Source organism: Giraffa tippelskirchi, chromosome 13, assembly GCF_054371585.1.
Source record: "Giraffa tippelskirchi isolate mGirTip1 chromosome 13, T2T-mGirTip1v1.2.pri, whole genome shotgun sequence".
NCBI lineage: Eukaryota > Metazoa > Chordata > Mammalia > Artiodactyla > Giraffidae > Giraffa > Giraffa tippelskirchi.
Genome location: NC_137287.1, coordinates 80063463 through 80083205, shown reverse-complemented (window position 1 = coordinate 80083205; position 19743 = coordinate 80063463). Strand labels below are relative to the sequence as shown.

Genomic DNA, 19743 nt, shown 5'->3' with positions numbered 1-19743 from the left:
ATTGGAAGGTCTGATGTTGAAGCTGAAACTCCAATATTTTGGCCACCTGCTGCAAGGAGCTGGCTCATTGGAAAAGACCCTGATGCTGGGAGAGATTGAAGGCAGGAGGAGAAGGGGGTGACAGAGAATGAGATGGTTGGATGGCATCACAGACTCGATAGACATGAATCTGAGCAAGCTCTGGGTGTTGGTGATGGTCAGGGAGGCCTGGTGTGCTGCGGTTCATGCGGTTGCAAAGAGTCGGACACAACTGACTTAATTGAACTGAACAGGTTCTAGATAGTTTCCTGAGTGATGAGAGCACTAGGAGCGTCTGTTGTACTTACGTATGTCTCTGACCTAGTCCCTGGCACAGGTCTCTTGAAAACCTTGTAACTTTCTAAGTGATAAGGTAATAGGAGCACCTCTTGTTCTAATGAGGTGACTGTGGGTGGGCTCCTATCTGGAGGCTGGTCACGAGCAAGACCACACCAGGATTAGAAGCTTAGAATTTTCAGCCTTACTCTCTCACCAATTATGTTTTAGAAATTAAAGATTTTATAAAGTTAATGGCTATTTGGGGGGAACAAAGCTTTCATTTTCACATGAGTTCTAAGTAATGATGATCCCACTACTCAGTCTGACTTCGTGTTACAAACATGGAAGCATCATAATAGACGAATTGATTATGCCTACGTGAGAAAGCCCCACAAAATCCCCAAAGTGTAATGTCCAGAGAACTTCCAGGCTTAGGACACGTCCATGTACCAGGAGGGGGATGCACCCAACGCCATGGGGCAGAAACTCCTCCCCTGTGTATCTCTTCATCTGGCTGTTGATCCTTGTCTTTTTATCGTAGCTTTTAATAAACTGGTAAATGTAAGTGCTTCCCTGAATCCTGTGATCTGCTGGAGCAAGTTGTTCAAACCCATGGAGGGGGTTATTGGAACCTCTGATCTACAGTGGGTTGACCAGAAGCACAGGTGGCAACCTGAAGTGGTGACCTGGTGCTCTCTCCTGGAAGATGAACTCAGAACTGGGTTGAATTGTAGGACACCCAGGTGGCGTCATAGAAAATGCGTGGTGTCGAGAAAACCCCACACACATTTGGTAATGAGAGTTTAGTTTTGTGTGAGCAGAAAGGGAGGCACACAGGAGGAAAGAAACAAACTCCAGAAGGAAGAGAAATGTGGGTTTTCTTCCCTTTATGATGGTATCGTGCAACACCATTGGATGAAGCTTTATAATTGAGTGCTTAAACTTTGTTAAAGCAAAAATACCTCAGATGAATGATTTTGTCTATTTTCACATTTATATAACAGAGTGGCTAAGGAATGGGTGAGAAGTCAGCATGAAAGGTGTGTATTCACCTTTCATGTAGGAAAATAACAGGTAGAAAACGGGTGACGTTGCAGACCCATGATGGTACAGTCGACAGCGACAATTTCTAGTTCATCAGTCTTGAGAAGAAAATAATTTTCTTTGCAGTTTGCCCTAACATTCAACATTACTTTTCTTGAAATCATTTCTACTAACCACCGTCATGCTGAATCTCTCTTTTGAAGGTAATTACTTTAAGAGGTATAGTTCCCAAATAAGTCTTAAGCTATTTCAAAATACAATCAAATACTTTTTGTTTTGGGAACAAATGGAAATATTTGCCTTTTTTCATTTTTCTAAGTGGAAGCAAGGTGCAGTGGAATATAACATGTATACATGAATAGTGAGTGAAAGTTGCTCAGTTGGGTCCAACTCTTCGTGATCCCATGGACTGTAACCCACCAGGCTTCTCTGTCCATGGAATTCTTCAGGCAAGAATACGGGAGTAGGTTGCCATTTCCTTCTCTAATTAGGGGAGATAGGGGAACTAATTATTTACTTTTTGAAGATTGCTCTTCCAGTTAAAATATTTAAATCACAATACTGAAAGGAAACCTGAAGTGTACCTCCAAAATAATAATGATTTTTTAAAAAACATGCATACATATATACAACCAAGTATACAGCCCACGATAAAATGATAATATGTGATTTCTATAGATCTGCCAACTCATTTTTGAAAAGCATTAAAACTTTCCTCGGTAATTTGTAAATGTCAGCAGAGTTGGATCTTTGTTCATTTGCTAACTGCTAAGTCACGTCAGTCGCGTCCGACTCTGTGTGACCCCATAGATGGCAGCCCGCCGGGCTCTGCCGTCCCTGGGATTCTCCAGGCAAGAACACTGGAGTGGGTTGCCATTTCCTTCTCTAATGCATGAAAGTGAAAAGTGAAAGTGAAGTCACTCAGTCATGTCCGACTCTTCTCGACCCCATGGACTGCAGCTTACCAGGCTCCTCCGTCCATGGGATTTATTCTTACGTAAATTCAGTGCCTACTCTGTGCAGTCCCCATAGGTACCCCTTGAGGAGGATATATGAACACATATGAAGAATAGTGAAGGTGATAGGAGAAATAGTGGGTAAGAAGAGGGAACACCCAGAAATAGTGTGGAGCACATAGGAATGGAGACAGGGTTGAAGAATACTTTGTAGAAGATGTGGTCCATACAAGGTGACCAGAAGAGTCAGGAATCAGTCAGGAGTGGGAGGTGAAGAAAGAAAGGTTTCAGTACAGTGAATAGTATGTGAAGTCCCACAAAGAAAATAATTTGTCAAGTTCGAGGATGTAAAGCAGACTTCGTGTGGCTGATCAAAAGCTTATAAAAAAGGGAGGGGCAGGAGCTGGATAGTAGTGCCTGTGAGTCAGGGCTAGACATCCTGGTTTGCCCAGGAGAGTCTGATTTTTGCCAGACTGGTTCCAGTGTTATTAACAGCCTCCCTTTTAATTTTACTTGTTTCCTTATTTAGATATATTCTATGGACTTTCTAATTATGGGCTTATTCAAAAGTTTGAATTTCATTCTAGGAGCAGTGGAAAGTCATTGGAAGAGTTTGAATAAGTGACGCCATCAGTCTTGAGTGTAGTATGCACAGCAGTTCCCTGGGGTGGAGGGGTGGTGGCAGGATGAGAGGAATGGGTCCTGAATAGAGGAAGCCCAGGTGGGAGCCTGTAGAAATAACTAGGGTGATACGTGATTGTGGTCCTAACAAAGACTGTGAAGGATGGAGGCAAGGGAGTGGGGGATGGGTAGAATTGGAGGTAGCGTCAATATGAGGTGTTGGGACAGCTGCTTAATTATTTGGGAAAAATAAGAAAGAGGCCTACTAAAATGAAATCCAAATATATTAAAGATGGAAGTGTAAAAATTGAACCATAATCATGGGGTAGAAGAGCAGCTATCATAGGGTAGCTGAGCATTTGCAGCTTCAGGGACAGTTGGACAAATACACATACACGAAAAGTTTTAAAAAAATTCATACATGAGGTTGGAAGGAATAACATCTTTATAAATGATTTATGATATTGCCTTTAATAAGATATGCTAGTGTATTTGTTGTTGTTCAGTTGCTAAGTTGTGTCCAACTCTTTGCGACCCCATGGACTGCAGCTTGCCAGTCTCCTGTGTCCTCCACTAGTTCCCAGAGTTTGCTCAGATTGGTGTCCATCGATTTGGTGATGCTATCTAACCATCTCATCCTCTGCTGCTCCCTTCTCCTTTTGCCTTCAGTCTTTCCCAGCATTAGGGTCTTTTTCTAGTGAGTTGGCTCTTTGCGTCAGGTGGCCAAAGTATTGGAACTTCAGCTTCAGCAACAGTCTTTCCAACAGTTCACTACTTTGACTTCAGTTTTACCTTTAACAAAGTGACTTGATAAAACTTTAAGAAATAAACAGAAAGCAATTTTGGATAATACATAATTGTGTTTTGAATTTAAATTAGAAAATAGAAGTCTCTATCTGTTGCTTTCCTAGTGAAGACCACTCATAATGCTTAATGACTTTTTATTTCTTCTGTAAATCATGTGTTCATATACTTTTAGTGATAGGTCGTCTTAACTGACTGCATTACCTTTCATTCCTTTTTGTATACAACAATATTGCATATACATTTCTCACCATTATAAATAGGGTAATAGGATGCACTACTTCCTGTATCGGATTACACTCAGTCTTTAAATTTTTGAATTGATCAGTTGCCATATACAAAAAATAGCTAATAATTGTTATTCAATAGTGTCTACAAAATCCAGTGTTATTGTCCAAATCTTAAAGTCCAGGAAAAGTAAAGTATAAAGGAAGCCACATGGTGAGAAAACAGTGAGGGTAGTATCACAAAAGGCCATATAGATATAACAGATTCTAAAGCATGCTGCAGTGGGGGAGCGGCAAGGACCCATGTTGGGGCACTGAAGGAGGGAGCCTGATTTCTACAGAGACTTTGTTTCCAGAGAAAGCAGAATCATCAGTAAATAAAGCACTTCCTAGGCATCACGTTGCCACATTAAAGGCAAATCAGGCTCTCTGAGTTGTCATTCAGTGGCTCTTTTTTGATAAAAGTGAGGTGACATCATCTCTAGAACATGGTTTTATAATTTAGGAAGTCAGGGAAAATTTGGTAGATTTTTTAAAAGGCAATAAAGTAAAAAGATTTGTTGTAATTTTTTAGCTTTCCAAAACATTCACTTACCAGAAATTACTCATTGCCCGGGCATGCAGAATGGACGAGACTTCATTAAAGCACACTGAAGGGAAAAGTTAAGCTTCCTTCTGGAGGAATAAATCAATGTTACTCATCCTTATGAGTTAGACACTTAATTCTAAGGACCTGACAGATACTTAGAACATACGATTGACTCCAGGGGGTCCAAGGCAGCAAGAGCTCAGGAGCCTGATGAGTTACAAAGCCCAGTGTTCCATTTCCTGCAGATTCTTCTAAGCAACAGGTAAACCCATCAGTTGTGATTGGTGGCTATGGCATATGGAAACACAATTTCATTTAGGTATTGCCTTTTGAAAGGAAAATCTGTATAGTGAAGAATAACTTGGTTAAAACAGAAGAGTGGAAAACAAAGTTACTTTTACTTGTCCAAAATGAAAATGTTGCTAACCAAAACTACTTATGCAGCAAAGCTGTTAAAAATTATGAACTTGGTATCTGTAAATCTTAAAATTTTGTTTTTTATTTTTGGAATCCAGATATGAAAATACAGTGCTAAGGAGGAAAAATACATAGCTGGTGTTTTATCATTGCCTTTCAACCATCATGAAAGTGTTAGTTGCTCATCATGTCTGACTCTTTGTGACCCATGGACTGTAGCCCAGCAGGCTCCTCTGTCCATGGAATTCTCCAGGCAAGAATACTGGAATGGGTAGCCATTCCCTTCTCCAGGGGATTTTCCTGACACAGGGATCAAGCCTGGGTCTCCTGCGTTGCCAGCAGATTCTTTACTGTCTGAGCCATCACAGAAGCCCCAGCCATCATGTCCACTTTAAAATATGTTCATTAACATTCACTATTATTTTTACTATGTGCAAGATAGTTACCATAAATACACAGATAGCGAACAGTTCTAGTGCTCGTAGTAGATCTGTGTTCCCATCTGCGATTACTCCTCCTGTCTGAAAGACTTCTTATAACATTTTTGGTAATGCACATCTGCTGCTGATGAATTCCTTCAGCTTCTGTGTGTCTTTAAGAAGTTCACAATATTCCTTGCTTTGAAAAGGTGTTTTTGCTAGGTATAGAATTTTAGGTTGACAGTAGTTTCCTTTGAGTATTTTAAAGATGTTGCTTCATTGTCCTTTGGTTCACATTGTTTCTGATGGGAAGTGAGGAGACATTTTTATCTTTTTTCTTTTGTATGTAATGTGCTTTTTTTCTTTAATTTTAAGATTTCTTTTTTCATTAGTTTTATGCAATTTGATGTTATTTCTTTTCTGTTTATTGTGCTTTGAAACATTTGGGCTTTTTTATTTCCATCAAATTTGGAGTATTTTCTGTCATATTTCTTCAAACTTTTTAAAGAACCTCTCCTGTCTTTGGAGATGCCAATTAGGTGCATATAATAGACTACTGAAGTCCCACAGCTCAATAATCATGTGTTCATAATTTTTCATTGTATTTTCTTTGTGTTTCACTTTACATAGTTTTATTGCTTTGCCTACAAGTGTTAATCTGATTCAGTGTACTTTTTTTCATTCATTCACTGTACCTTTTAATCTATGGAAGCTTGATTTGAATATTTTTTGTATATCCCAAGTCTCATGTTCAGCCCTTCTAGCTTTTTGAACATTTAGAGTGCAATTATAACTGTTAATTTTCTTTTCTGTGATCTGTCTGTAATTTCAAGATTTAGTTCTGTATAATTTTAACATCTGTGTAATTTTTCAGGGTTTAGTTAATAGCTTTATATTTTTCATCATTGTTTAGTTTCTGCTTTCTTTACATGCCTGTAATTTTTGACTGACAGTCATTATGAGTTTTACTTCCTTTGATATTTACTTCCTTTGCTGGATATTTTTGTATATTTGTAGATAATATTCTTGAGTTCACATCATGCAGGTAAGCAACCTGGAAACATTTTGATCCTTCAGAGGCTTGCTTTTAAGCTGTGTTAGGTGAGATCTTAGCAGTGTGTGATCTTGGGCTAATTATTTCCCACTATGAAGACAGTACCCCTCTACTAATTCTCCTCAGTGCCCTGCGAATTGTGAGAATTTTCCTTTTAACTTGTGGCAACAGGAGCTATTCCTGCCCTCTGCAAGCTTCAGGGATTGTTTCTTCTCATGCAGGGTTTCTCAGCCTCGGAACTGTTAAAGTTTGAGGACTAGATAATTATCTGGGGGCGGGGCGGGGATTGTTCACTATGGTATCCGTTGCCTGGGAGCATCTCTGGCCTCTGCGCACTAGATGGCAGTGTATGCGTGTGTGCTCAGTCGTGTCTGACTCTTTGCGACCCCGTGGACTGTAGCCCACCAGACTCCTCTGTCCATGGGATTTTCCAGGCAAGAATACTGGAATGGGTTACTGTTTCCTCCTCCAAGGGATCTTCCTGACCCAGGGGTAAAACCTACATCTCTTGCATCCACTGCATTAGCAGGCAGATTCTTTACCACTGAGCCACCTGGGAAGCCAGATGGCAATGGCATCCCTTCAATCATGACAAACCAAAGATGTCCCCAGACAGCCCTCAGTTCCCAACCTCTCTTCTAATCCTTTCTGGCAGCTGTCCACACACAAGCCTTGGCTAAGGGCTTAAGAAACTCTGTATCTGGATAGCTCACTCTACTCTCATCCCTTCGCTGAGAACTTTAACCCCTTGACCTCTCTAGATTCCCAGCTCTCTTGTCTCCACTAAGGAAGACTGCTGCATTCCGCCTGGGTTCCTTCTCCTCCAACACAGCCAGGAACCTTGCTCTAGACAGTAAGCTGGGCAGTCTTAGGGCCCACAGTTATTTCCTGTCTCTCAGTGGTCACTGTCCTTCTCTTATTTCATGTCCAATGAAAAAACCATTGCTTCATTATCTTTTTCTGAAAATTTTCTCTAATAGGTACCTGGTAACTTCACCTTGGTTTCCATCCTCATTCTTGAATGGTACTTTTGCTAGATACACAATTCTGAGCTATTATTTTTTAATGTGTTTTTTATCTTCTAGTTATATTGCTGCTTGATCACTCAGTACTCTTTTTTTTTTTCTTCTTTCTCATGGTCTGTGTTTTTCTCGCTGATATTTTTAAGAACTACTTTCTGTTTCTGGCATTGTGTCTTTTCAATATGATGTATGTAAGCATGGGTTAATTTTTATTTTTCCTGCTTCCTGAATCTTCAGATTGTGTTTCTCATCAACTGTCAGAAATCTGCAGCTATCATCTCTTCAGATACTTTGTCATCTTGATGCTGTTTATTCTATCTCTTTGAAAATTTTGTTGGGTACCACAAACCATAAAGGAAAAAGTATTATTGGGCTCATTAATTTGGATCCTTTTTTTAAAATCAAAAAACACTAATAAGAAAGTGAGAGGACAAGTTACCAAATGGGAGAATGAGAGAATGTACTTATGGCACAAAGCCTTGGATCCGACGTATTATAAAGGACTCCTTATAAATCAAGAAGAGAAAGCTAGATGGAATGGAAAATGTGCAAGGATCTTGAACAGGCATTTCATAAAAGATATCATGAGTTATGAGAAAGATGAACTTTCAACCATTAGAAGATACCACTGTATACTCAGAATGGTCAGATTTAAACTAATACTGTAAACTATTGGATCCTGAGACACAGCTAGAATTCACATAGCTGCTGGTGGGAGTGTAGCTGGAGCAACCTGTTTGTCTCATCTGCCTGTGTTGAATGACCCGGATATTATACCCTTAAATACACTTAACCCAAATTTGTGCATAATAGAATTGCTTTAATAGCCAAAAGTGAAAACAACCTCAGTGTCCCTCAGAGGCATATGGGTAAAGAAACTATGAAATATATACATGTTGGAGTGCTGCACAACCATGAAAACAGAATGACTACCAGTAACAGCATGGATGAATCTCACTTATTAGCAGGAAAAAAAATATCTGCTTATGATTCCATTATGCAATATTTAAATAGAGGTCATGGTGACTAGGAAGGAGCATACTTAGGGGCCCTTGGAGTTCTGTTAATGTTGTGTTTCTTGCTTGGGTGATATTTACAGGGACATAGACATTTTTGAAGATTCACATTACAGTATGCTTATGAATTATAGTCAATAAGAAAGCTTATAGTCAATAAATAAACCATTTCTTTGCCTTCTTAAGAGCTTCTGTTTCAGCAGATAGCAAATATATACATAAAAACATAAATGTGGTTAAAAGTTACGAGCATGTATTAAAGCAAAGAAGATGGTGCTATGAGATCAAGTAACCCGGGGATCTGCTTTTACATCAGATGTTTTACTCAATCCTCCAGAGAAAGAGGCCAGTTATGTAAGCTGAGTGAGGAGGACAGTGGAGGTAAGGTAAGGTTGGAGACAAATACAAGACTAGAACGTGCTTCAGAGTTTGAGTTTGCTTTTCATCCCATGCTCTTCATTCATGGACTGTATAGTCCATGGGGTCGCAAAGAGTCAGACATGACTGAGTGACTTTCATTCATTCATTTTTCGTCCCCAAACCAGTGTAGATTTACAGGAGTTATTAGTAGACCAGTTACATCATGTATTTATAGCCTCATTTTCTCCCTCCCTTCAAAAATAACCGCCCCCCTGACACCCTCCCCCCACTCCCCCATCTGCCACCTTTCTAGGATGAACCAGAGAATACACAGCTTAGAAGGTGCCTTATGCTGATTCTTGTTGTCCATTAGTGACCATGGAGGGCTGCCTCTGCTGTTCTGCACCTTCTTGCCCAATTTGTAAGAGGTTCCTTTCTAAGTAGTTGCATTATTATCATTGCTGTGCCACAATTAGAACATCGGTTTCATTGTCCTCGTAGTTGGGTGTGTTTAGGGTTTTATATTGAACACTTTTCACCTTGACTTTGATAGGCTTTGCTCTCTGTGCATGACACTGTGGCTCAGAAGAATTATGATCCTGTGTTGCCTCCTATGCCCGATGACATTGACGATGAGGAAGACTCGGTGAAAATCATCCGCCTGGTCAAAAATAGAGAACCGCTGGTGAGTTTTGGTCCATCTTTTATGCTCAGCTATGAGTGGATACTATGATAAAGACTAGTCTGATGGGCGCATATCATTTATTCCTCTCTTTAAAATATGCTTCCTTTGTGTCTTCAAACTTAGAAATAAACAGAGCATTCACATCTAAAGGAGATGATGGAGAAAAATTAAAACAGAGCCAAAAAAATGGCATTCTTTTGGTTATAAATAGCAATCATTTTTAAAGTGTTACTGGTTGGCATTTATAAAAGATGACGTGACATGCACAAACTGCAGCTGATTAGAGATTAAAAAGTGCAACTGAGAATAATTGCTTACGGCTTTTCTAGAAAGCGGATTGATTTTAAAGTGATGAGAAATTAATCAGGAATCTGATAGTTCAAAATGTAGATATAGCTATTTGTTTTAGCATCAGGATTTAAGCAGCTCTGTGTCATGTCCAGGGCCTGTGGTAGTGGGACAGTGCCTCCCACCCACCCCCAGTGGTGTCGAGTCCTATCTTCAGAGCCTTAAAAGGCAAAAGGAACTTTTTGTAACTAGATAAAGATATTGACATGGGGACTGTCTCTTGAATTATCAGGTGGGACCAAGGTAATCATAAGGGTTCTTATTAAAGTGAAAGAGGGAGGCAGAAGGGTTAGAGTTACAAAAAGAGATGTGATGATGCAGCAAGGGCTGGAGTGATGAGACCAGGAGCCAAGGGGTGCTTTTGTACAATGTGACATGGAAAGTGCTCTTGTTTTATTGGGTTTTGATCTTATTTTCATGCAAGTACATTGCACTAAGAATACTTCAAGGAAGTGTGCTAATAAGGGTTTGGAAAGCAGTATGGAAACAGAAAATCTTCGGGAATGTAGGGATCAAAAAGAAGATTGAGTTAAGTGCTATTAATAGTATCATGTAGAAAGTGAGACACCATTTCTCAGGTCCATGTTTTCCCTCCAAGATCAGGAGAATCAGCAGATAGCCAGCATTTCTATTCCAGGGTCCTATCTATAATTGATGTATAAATATATTTCAGGGCCTTTAACAAGTCCTGTAAGTGTTGGGTGCTTTCCGTTCTCTGCACATTCTGGAAGTGATCCCTCCAGCTGTGACTTTAAAAACCACTTGTGTGCCGGTGACTCCCAGGTCACATTTCTCTTACAGATCTTTCCTCTAATCTTTAAGTTTGTATGTCCATCATTCTGGCGAGTATCTCCATTTGGATGTCTGGTAGGCATCTCAGCCTTCACGTGCCAAAAGTCAGCCGATCTTTGTCCCCAAATCCGTTCCACCCTGTGGTTCCCCAGTGGACAATGTCATCTTTCCAGTTACTCAGCCAAAAGCCATAACATCTGACATCCCACAGATATTGTGTCTCAAGGGACCCAGCTACAAGTCTTCCCACAGCCTTAGATGCCCTGGAATCTATTCACCACTCGATGTAGGGACCTGACAGGCACATTCAAAGAGGGAAGAACTGATGATCTGCATTTGCAAAAGTAGTACATTTATAACCTTATGGAAACAGGGTTATAGAAGGATTCAGAAGGTTACTAGTTTTGAGTGATAAGGTTAGAAATAGCAATTCTGATCAGTTTGCCTTAGATAAGTTCTGACTTTGCTACATACTAGTTGTCTGATCTTAGACAAGTCATAACCATTTGTCATGCAATTTGTCACCTATAAAAGATAGATAAGTAGTCTTAAATTAAACTTAAACTCTGGGTGATGGTGGAGGACAGAGAAGCCTGGCATGCTGCAGCCCATGGGGTTGCAAAGAGTTGTATATGACTTAGCAACTGACCAACAATAAACAATTTTAGATTACTAGACCCTTCTGATCATTAGGCATACTTTAGTCAGTTTGAGACACATTCTTAAAGAAAGTAAAAGTTGATCTAACTACACTAATTAGTTGTAGTAAGAATATTACATTTCCAGTCATCTTGGCTACAAGCTACCTACAGAAAATACCAGGAATTGGAGAGTCTAAGGTTTATAACCATAGAGAGGTACTCATTCAAGTCTTCAGCCTTGAGGGCATGTGTAGGTGATTAAAAATGCCACAAAATCATCCTAGCATGGAATTATTTAATTTTTTGCTGTTATTAGGTATGTATTTGATAGTTATCACATATAAAATAAAATGTCATATATAAAACACTTATGAAAACACAACTAGGAATCCTTTTGTAATATCTATTTTGTAATGCTGTAAATGTGTTCACTATCAAACTTCTTTTTGGGGGGTGAACACTGCCCCCACCTTATGCATCTTTCCAGCTGTGTAATGTGACATAGATGGTTTGTCTAAACCACTGCCAGTTTCTAGGAAGAAAGTCATGAAGAGGCATTCAAAGTAACCATTTGTGCTTGCTATGCTGACAAAAAGTGTTCAGTTGATTTGCTTCTAAGCACCCATAAATGAAGAATTTCTGGATTCTTTTTGAAATTATTTCCTAATCTCCTGCCAGAATGTTAGTCCCATTTGTGCTACGTATAATCCTAGTACATAAAAACGAGGAGTAACAGATCTTTTTTTTTCTTTCCACTTTGTTTATTATCATCGCTGAGTTTGTTTACTGTAATACTGTAGTAGAAGGGTTGCTGAACTAAAGGTCAGGTGGTCTGGGTTTTAGTTTTCTAGTTTATTTTCTGTTCACTTCACCTTCTGTATGTAGATGACCTTCTTATGGGGCTTGGGATAAAGATAAAGTGAAATGAGGAAGTACTGTAAAAGTGTAAAAACAAGTAGTATTCAAATGTAAGGTTCATAATGGAAAGAAGATATTTGTATACTCCATAGTATTGAAGGGAATAAAGATTCAAAAATTTTTGGACTGTGCTGAAAACATTAGATGATATACGCTGTAGAAGACTGTGTGTTTAGTGATGACTGTTTGTGAGGTGCCTGACATGATATCTGTTCCTTCTGCCTCCTTTTAATTTTTTTGTAGCTGCTTTTACGTTTTCCAGATAAGGTCCTTTTTTCTGCCCTCTTTCTTACCACTCAGTATGTGCATTTACCCACAAATACTATTTTTTTTTTTTTCTTTAAAGGGAGCCACTATTAAAAAGGATGAGCAGACTGGAGCCATCGTGGTGGCCAGGATCATGAGAGGAGGAGCTGCAGACAGAAGTGGTGAGAGTGTACACATATTTGGCAGGTGTGGACGAGTCATGTGGGTTTTATGTATTACATTTCCAGTATATAACTGAGAGGATAGCAGGATTTAGACAGTACAACAAAACAGTAATAAGGTATTTTTCTCTATGTTCAAATGTGGTTATTGTTCAGTTGCCAAGTTGTGTCTTGATTATTTGCGACCCCATGGACTGCAGCACGCCAGGCTTTCCTGTCCATCACCAGCTCCTGGAGCTTGTTCAAATTGATGTCCATTGAGTTGGTGATGCCATCCAGCCATCTCATCCTCTGTTGCCCGCTTCTCCTCCTGCCTTCAATCTTTCCCAGCGTCAGGGTCTCTTCCAGTGAGTCATCTCTTCTCATCAGGTAGCCAAAGTATTGGAACTTCAGCTTCAGTATCGGTCCTTTCAGTGAATATTCAGGGTTGATTTCCTTTAGGATTAACTAGCTTGACCTTCTTGTTGTCCAGGGGACAATCAAGAGTCTTCTCCAGCACCATAGTTCAAATGAACCTATTTAAATAAATGATAAATCTCATTTTGCTTTACGGTCTTGGCTTATATGGGCTTTCAAGGTTATAAGACTTACTTCAATGTTTCTGATTCCAAAAGTACTACTAAAAGCATGCAGCCTTTAAAAATACTATTTTGAAGATGAAAGTAATGTGCATTTTTAGAAAAAGACTGAGATGCTGCTGCTGTTCCTTTGGCAGTGTTGTAAGGTTGTGGTCTTGGAGTCGTTCTCTGGGGGCTCAGGCTCTGAAACTTGAGAGGCATGAGGTATGTTGCCCTCACAGGCACTGGGGGACCACACGGTGCCTTCAGTGAGGACACAGTCACAAACCACAGTTTCTTTTGAAGGTAATGCTGCTGGTTTTCTGAATTTGCTTTTTCTCAGGTCTTATTCATGTTGGCGATGAACTTAGGGAAGTGAATGGGATACCGGTCGAGGATAAAAGGCCCGAGGAAATAATCCAGATCTTGGTAAGCTGAAAATTTATTTTAAAATTGCCATGAAAATGAAATTGAATTGCTGTGTTTCAGACCTGGTAATGAACACAGGATTTGGACTCGGCAGTCCAGGATTTGGATCCTGACTCTATTAACTTAATCCCTGTATGTCCTTGGAAAATACCTTCATCTTTTTATTGCTTCCCTGTATTCATCTACAAAATGAGAATAAGAAGTGGTAAATCTCTCACTGGAGCGTTCAAAGATTCAACAAGCTCCTGTAGGTCAGGAGTTTGACAGGGCCCGGCCCAAATTAGGTCTTTAATACACGTTGCCAGTGATACATTTATCTCTGGGGCCCATATCTTCCACGTATATAAAGTAGTGAAACTAACTTGGATGTCTTAAGTCTAAAATGGAGTAAAACTACTATAGGCCTTGGCAATATAAATTCTCAAATTCATTTGTTTATTTATAAGGACAAAATAAAGAGAGACTGTCCCTGTTACGTATAAAAACATATTATTAACCTGTCAAGAGTCTTGGTATCTCAAAACAGACCTCAGTATGTATGAAAAGTTAGTAAAGGATTAAGATAGCATTTTAAATGAGTGTAAAAGCAGTGAGATAGTTTCATAAACGGTATTGGATTAATTGATTATTCAGTTAGAAAAATAGTCCATATTGTACACCTCACACAAAACTAAATTCCCCCAAATTAAGTTTTTTAAAAAATCATTGTGCTCCATCGTGTCTGACTCTTTGTGACCCCCATATACTGTAGCCCACCAGGCTCCTCTGTCCCTGGAATTTTTCAGGCAAGAACACTGGAGCAGGTTGCCATCTTCTCCAGGGGAATCTTCCCAACCCAGGGATTGAACCTGCATCTCTGTGTCTCCTGCATTGGCAGGCAGATTCTTTACTACTTTTTTTTTTTTTACTACTGTGCCACCTCAGAAGCCCCCATACTACACTTGATCTTAGCCAAAAGCCCAAGAAAGAATTTCTAACCTTGATGTGAAATTCAAATAGACGTAATGACTAGAACTAAAAAATTGTTCTACAAGAAAAGATGCTGTACATAAAATTTAGAAGACAAATGAGGTTATAGGGAAAATATTTTCAATTTACATGATTGAAGGCTCACATTTTAATGTATTTGAGAGTTCTTAACAATCATTAAAAAAAAACAGTTATAGTACAGCAAAGCATATATACAGACAAAAAACATGATGTCTGAAAAATATTGGACTGGTGGTTATTTAAAAGCTTGATAATGCCTAGAGTTAGCCAGATTATAAGGAAATAATGTTTATATGCTTTTGTTGGTAGGATAAACTAATAGAATCTTTTGAGATGGCTATCTGAAACTATCCACTTTAAATTTGTGTACTCTTTAATAAGAAATTCAACTATTGACTTCCTTGGCAGTTCAGTGATTAAGACTCAGCACTTCCACTGCAGGGAGTGTGGGTTCGATCCGTGGTCAGGAAACAAAGATCCCACATGCCCTGCAGCATGGTCTCACATGCATACACACACACAAACACAAAAGCATTTACAAGAAATTCAACTGTTGCAAGTTAACCCTAAGGAGATAATTTGGCAAATGTGTATAAACAAGATAGTTTAAAAATATTTAGAAACTTATTAAGAAGGTTGCACTGATTGAATAATTGTTCATCCAAGTGATGGATTATTGTGAAGCGTTCACACTGGCTGATAGACCTTATGAGTTAGTGATAACAATAGTACTAGTGATTGCTTACACTGATTGAGCCCTTAGTGATACTGTTGTAAGGGCTTTACATAAATTAAAACACATGCACAAACTAGAAGAATGGGAAGGGATTATTGAGAAGACTTGCTTTCATTCTACTTTCTTTCAATATTCTTAGTAAGGTTAGTGAGTTACTTCTATGATAAGCAATAGCAACAATATTATCATTTTGAAATTGCTCCTTTATGAAATTCTGATATTTATGCTATTAAACTCCCATTTTACATGAGTGTCTATGCTGCACTAGAGTTGCTTCCATATGCTGACAAAAACTGATTCTATGCTGTAAAAAAATGAACTTATTTACAAAACAGAAACAGAGTCACAGATGTGAAAAACAAATTTATGGTTCCCAGGGGGTGATGGGGGAGGGATAAATTGGGAGGTTGAGAGTGACATATATACACACTGCTATGTATAAAATAGATAACTAATAAGGGCCTACTGTAGAGCACAGGGAACTCAACTCAATACTCTGTAATGACCTATAGGAAAAGAATCTAAATAAAGAATAGGTATATGTATATGTATAACTGATTCACTTTGCCTTATAGTGGAAACTAACAATATTGTAAATCAACTATACTCTAATAAAAATTTAAAAAAAAATAAAAAAAGGCTGACTCTATGCAGCTTTTCCCATCTTGGCTTTCAGTGACTTTATGCTGATACATTAAAATCGGCTATGGTGGGAGTATTCACACCATGGAAATTGACAGACAGGACCAGTTGGGGCCTTTTTAACCAAGTGGAGTCCTGGTCACAGCACCCGCTGATGGTGAGCCTCAGAGAGGTCCACTCTTCTCCTTCTCTCCCTCCCTTCCTGTCTCCACCTTTTCCTCTTTTCTTCCATCCTTCATTCCTCTTAATATTGTACCAGATATTTAGATCTTCCACAGAGCTTACAATTTAGTGGGGGTAACAGACATTAGGGCTTCCCTGATGACTCAGAAGGTAAAGAATCCACCTGCAATGCAGGAGACCCAGGTTCGATCCCCTGGAGAAGGGAATGGCAACTCTCTCCAGTATTATTGCCAGGAGAAATATCAATAACCTCAGATATGCAGATGACACCACCCTTATGGCAGAAAGTGAAGAAGAACTAAAGAGCCTCTTGATGAAAGTGAAAGAGGAAGGTGAAAAAGTTGGCTTAAAGCTCAACATTCAGAAAACTAAGATCATGGCATCTGGTCCCATCACTTCATGGGAAATAGATGGGGAAACAGTGGCTGACTTTATTTTTCTGGGCTCCAAAATCACTGCTGATGGTGATTGCAGCCATGAAATTAAAAGATGCTTACTCCTTGGAAGGAAAGTTATGACCAACCTAGATAGCATATTAAAAAGCGGAGACATTACTTTGCCAACAAAGGTCCGTCTAGTCAAGTCTATGGTTTTTCCAGTGGTCATGTATGGATGTGAGAGCTGGACTATAAAGAAAGCTGAGCACCAAAGAATTGATGCTTTTGAACTGTGGTGTTGGAGAAGATTCTTGAGAGTCCCTTGGACTGCAAGGAGATCCAACCAGTCCATCCTAAAGGAGATCAGGCCTGGGTGTTCATTGGAAGGACTGATGTTGAAGCTGAAACTCCAATACTTTGGCCACCTGATGCGAAGAGCTGACTCATTGGAAAAGACCCTGATGCTGGGAAAGATTGAGGGCAGGAGGAGAAGGGGATGACAGAGGATGAGATGGCTGGATGGCATCACTGACTCAATGGACATGGGTTTGGGTGGACTCTGGGAGTTGGTGATGGACAGGGATGCCTGGCGTGCTGCGGTTCATGGGGTCACAAAGAGTCGGACACGACTGAGCGACTGAACTGATTCTTGCCTAAAGAGTTCCATAGACAGAGGAGCCTGGGGTCGTGAAGACGTGGACACGACTGAGTGACTAACACTTTCAGTACCTTTCATGTTCACTCGAAACATAACTAGTTTGATCAGTAAAACTTGGAAGCGATTTCTTCAACAGACAGTAAGAAATAATTGTATAAGTAATTATACAGATCTGGTTATGACAAATGCTAAAAGAAGAGAAAGAATGGTATAAGAGTGTATTAAAGGAAGACCTACTCTTAAAAGTTTTTTTTTCTGAAGTATAGTTGATTTACAATGTCATGCTAGTTTCAGGTGTAACACACACACATATTCTTTTTCAGATTCTTTTCTGCTATAAGTTATTACAGAATATTGAGCAGAGTTCCCTGTGTTAGACAGTAGGTCCTTGTTACCTACTGTTGTATGAGATAGTCAGCAAAGAATTGTGGGTACTGTTGCTTGTTTTCATTAAATTAGATCATCTTTTCTTCTTTTAATTAATCTGCATCATTTGGTACTTTACTTACTGACCAGAATCTATAGAGATAAGTGTTCATTATTTTTCTGATGAACCTTGCAACTGATTGAGGCATGTATTTATAACCACATTACTGACAATTGTAGGTATTTTGTCCCTGAAAATGAGATCCTTGGATATGAAGGTCTGAGCCTCACACGCAGTCTGTTCTTTGCATTTAATCCTGTCTGTGTAAGGCACTGTGCATATTCTCTGTTTCTATTTTGAAGTAACATAGATGGTAATATATTCACCGGCGTTTTTAAAGTGCACAGGAGGTAAAGTGGATTTAGTGGTTAATGTTTTTTAACTTATTTGACAAACTTTAGCACTTTCTCACGTTACAGGAATTTCTACACAAATAGTTTCCTTGGTTTGTTTTATCTAAGAGTAGAAAATCCCAAGCTTGTAAATTTTCAGAATCATTTCATTTTCTACCTATTTTAGTTCCTTTCTCTTTGGTTCCCGAGGTTTTCTTATAACACTTTCTTTCCTCTGATAACAGGCTCAGTCTCAGGGTGCAATAACGTTTAAGATTATACCCAGCATCAAAGAAGAGACACCATCGAAGGAAGGCAAGGTAATCATTCCTTAAAAATCCTTTTTTCCCCCAAGAGGAGCTAATGTTTTTCCATTTAATACATATCTTCTTTGTCTCAGCAAGTTGACCTTAATATTCTGTTTTTTAAATAAATCAGAGTTGGAAGAATACTGGCCATTTCACATTTTCTCTATATATTTATTCATCGTAAACGGAACTCTCTTCTAGATGTTTATCAAAGCCCTCTTTGACTATGACCCTAATGAGGATAAAGCAATTCCATGTAAGGAAGCCGGGCTTTCTTTCAAAAAGGGAGATATTCTTCAGATTATGAGCCAAGATGATGCAACATGGTGGCAAGCAAAGCATGAAGGAGATGCCAACCCCAGAGCAGGACTGATTCCCTCTAAGCATTTCCAGGAAAGGTGAGTTCCTGGCGCAGAATCATGGCCTGTCTGCAGCTGACCTTTTGTTCCCTGCAAAATACCATTTCAGCATAGTTGTGATAAAATAAGCCCTGAAACCTTGCCTTCGAAGCCTTTATCCCTCAGGTTTGGATTTCTGTTTTGTCTAATGAAGTATGAATAATGACCAAAAATAACATGACAGTCTCAGGTCATATTCACTTTTTGTTATGAAGCAAATGGAAAATAGCACATTAATATCTGAAACTGCATTGATGTGAAAGCTAGAAGAAAAAAAAGTGATTTCAGAGTCGGGAGAATTTATAAAAATTTGGAAGTTAGAGGATTTATTTCTTAATTTGAGTAGATTGCATTGTATTCATTTTTTCCTCCAACTTTCCATTTTTTCTTAAGACTTTTAGTATTTTGGTGTTATATTAGTCTTGGATCTGTCCTGAAAATTGATAGGCACATTGACCTTCTTTTCCCCAGGAGACTGGCTCTGAGACGACCAGAAATATTAGTCCAGCCCCTGAAAGTTTCCAGTAGGAAATCATGTAAGTTTGTTAATAAGAATGCAGAAAACCTAAACCTTGCTGTTTATTTTTGACTATAATAGCAGGTGTTTGTGGTAGAATAAGAGGTCCTGTTACATGTGGTAACTTTTGGATCATCTTTTCATAAGAACCAACAAGTAAATTCATAGTGGGAATGGCAAAGTGAATCTTTTGAAGAAAGGGATCTTTGGGGTTGTTTATAATAAACCCATGACTCACTCTTTAAGAAAAAAAAAAAAAACTGCTACTCTTTTTGTTTTCTGGATTTAGGTATTTTATATTGTAACCTAAAATGCATCTCTTATTTCTTTAAAGCTAAGAGGTTTGGTTAAGATAATTCTTGGTAAAGATTAGAGGGGGAAAAAAAAATCCATCATTTTCTTGGGCACAAAAGCAGTTGTGCCTAAAACAGTTGTTCTTGTTCTATTTTGTTCCTTGTTTGTTTTGACATCATAGTAGCTCTGACCTTCACCCTGTCTGTTCAGAGTTATTACCAGACTAGATCAAAAGAAAATAACAGTAAGAAAAATAA

At 38.9% G+C, this 19743-nt stretch overlaps 1 protein-coding gene across 9 annotated transcripts in view; it reads left to right on the top strand.

Annotated features, from left to right (window-relative positions):
- Positions 1-19743, top strand: part of MPP7 (MAGUK p55 scaffold protein 7) — a 289092-nt gene that overhangs the window by 211977 nt on the left and 57372 nt on the right. For all 9 annotated transcript variants that reach the window (XR_014074097.1, XM_081560899.1, XM_081560898.1 and 6 more), the window contains 6 exons: positions 9380-9511; positions 12557-12638; positions 13539-13624; positions 18215-18289; positions 18479-18675; positions 19147-19211. Coding sequence is in view for 8 of the 9 variants with exons in the window: in XM_081560899.1 (XP_081417025.1) it covers positions 9380-9511; positions 12557-12638; positions 13539-13624; positions 18215-18289; positions 18479-18675; positions 19147-19211 (637 nt within the window). In the remaining variant the exon portion in view is untranslated. The remainder of the gene's footprint in view (positions 1-9379; positions 9512-12556; positions 12639-13538; positions 13625-18214; positions 18290-18478; positions 18676-19146; positions 19212-19743) is intronic.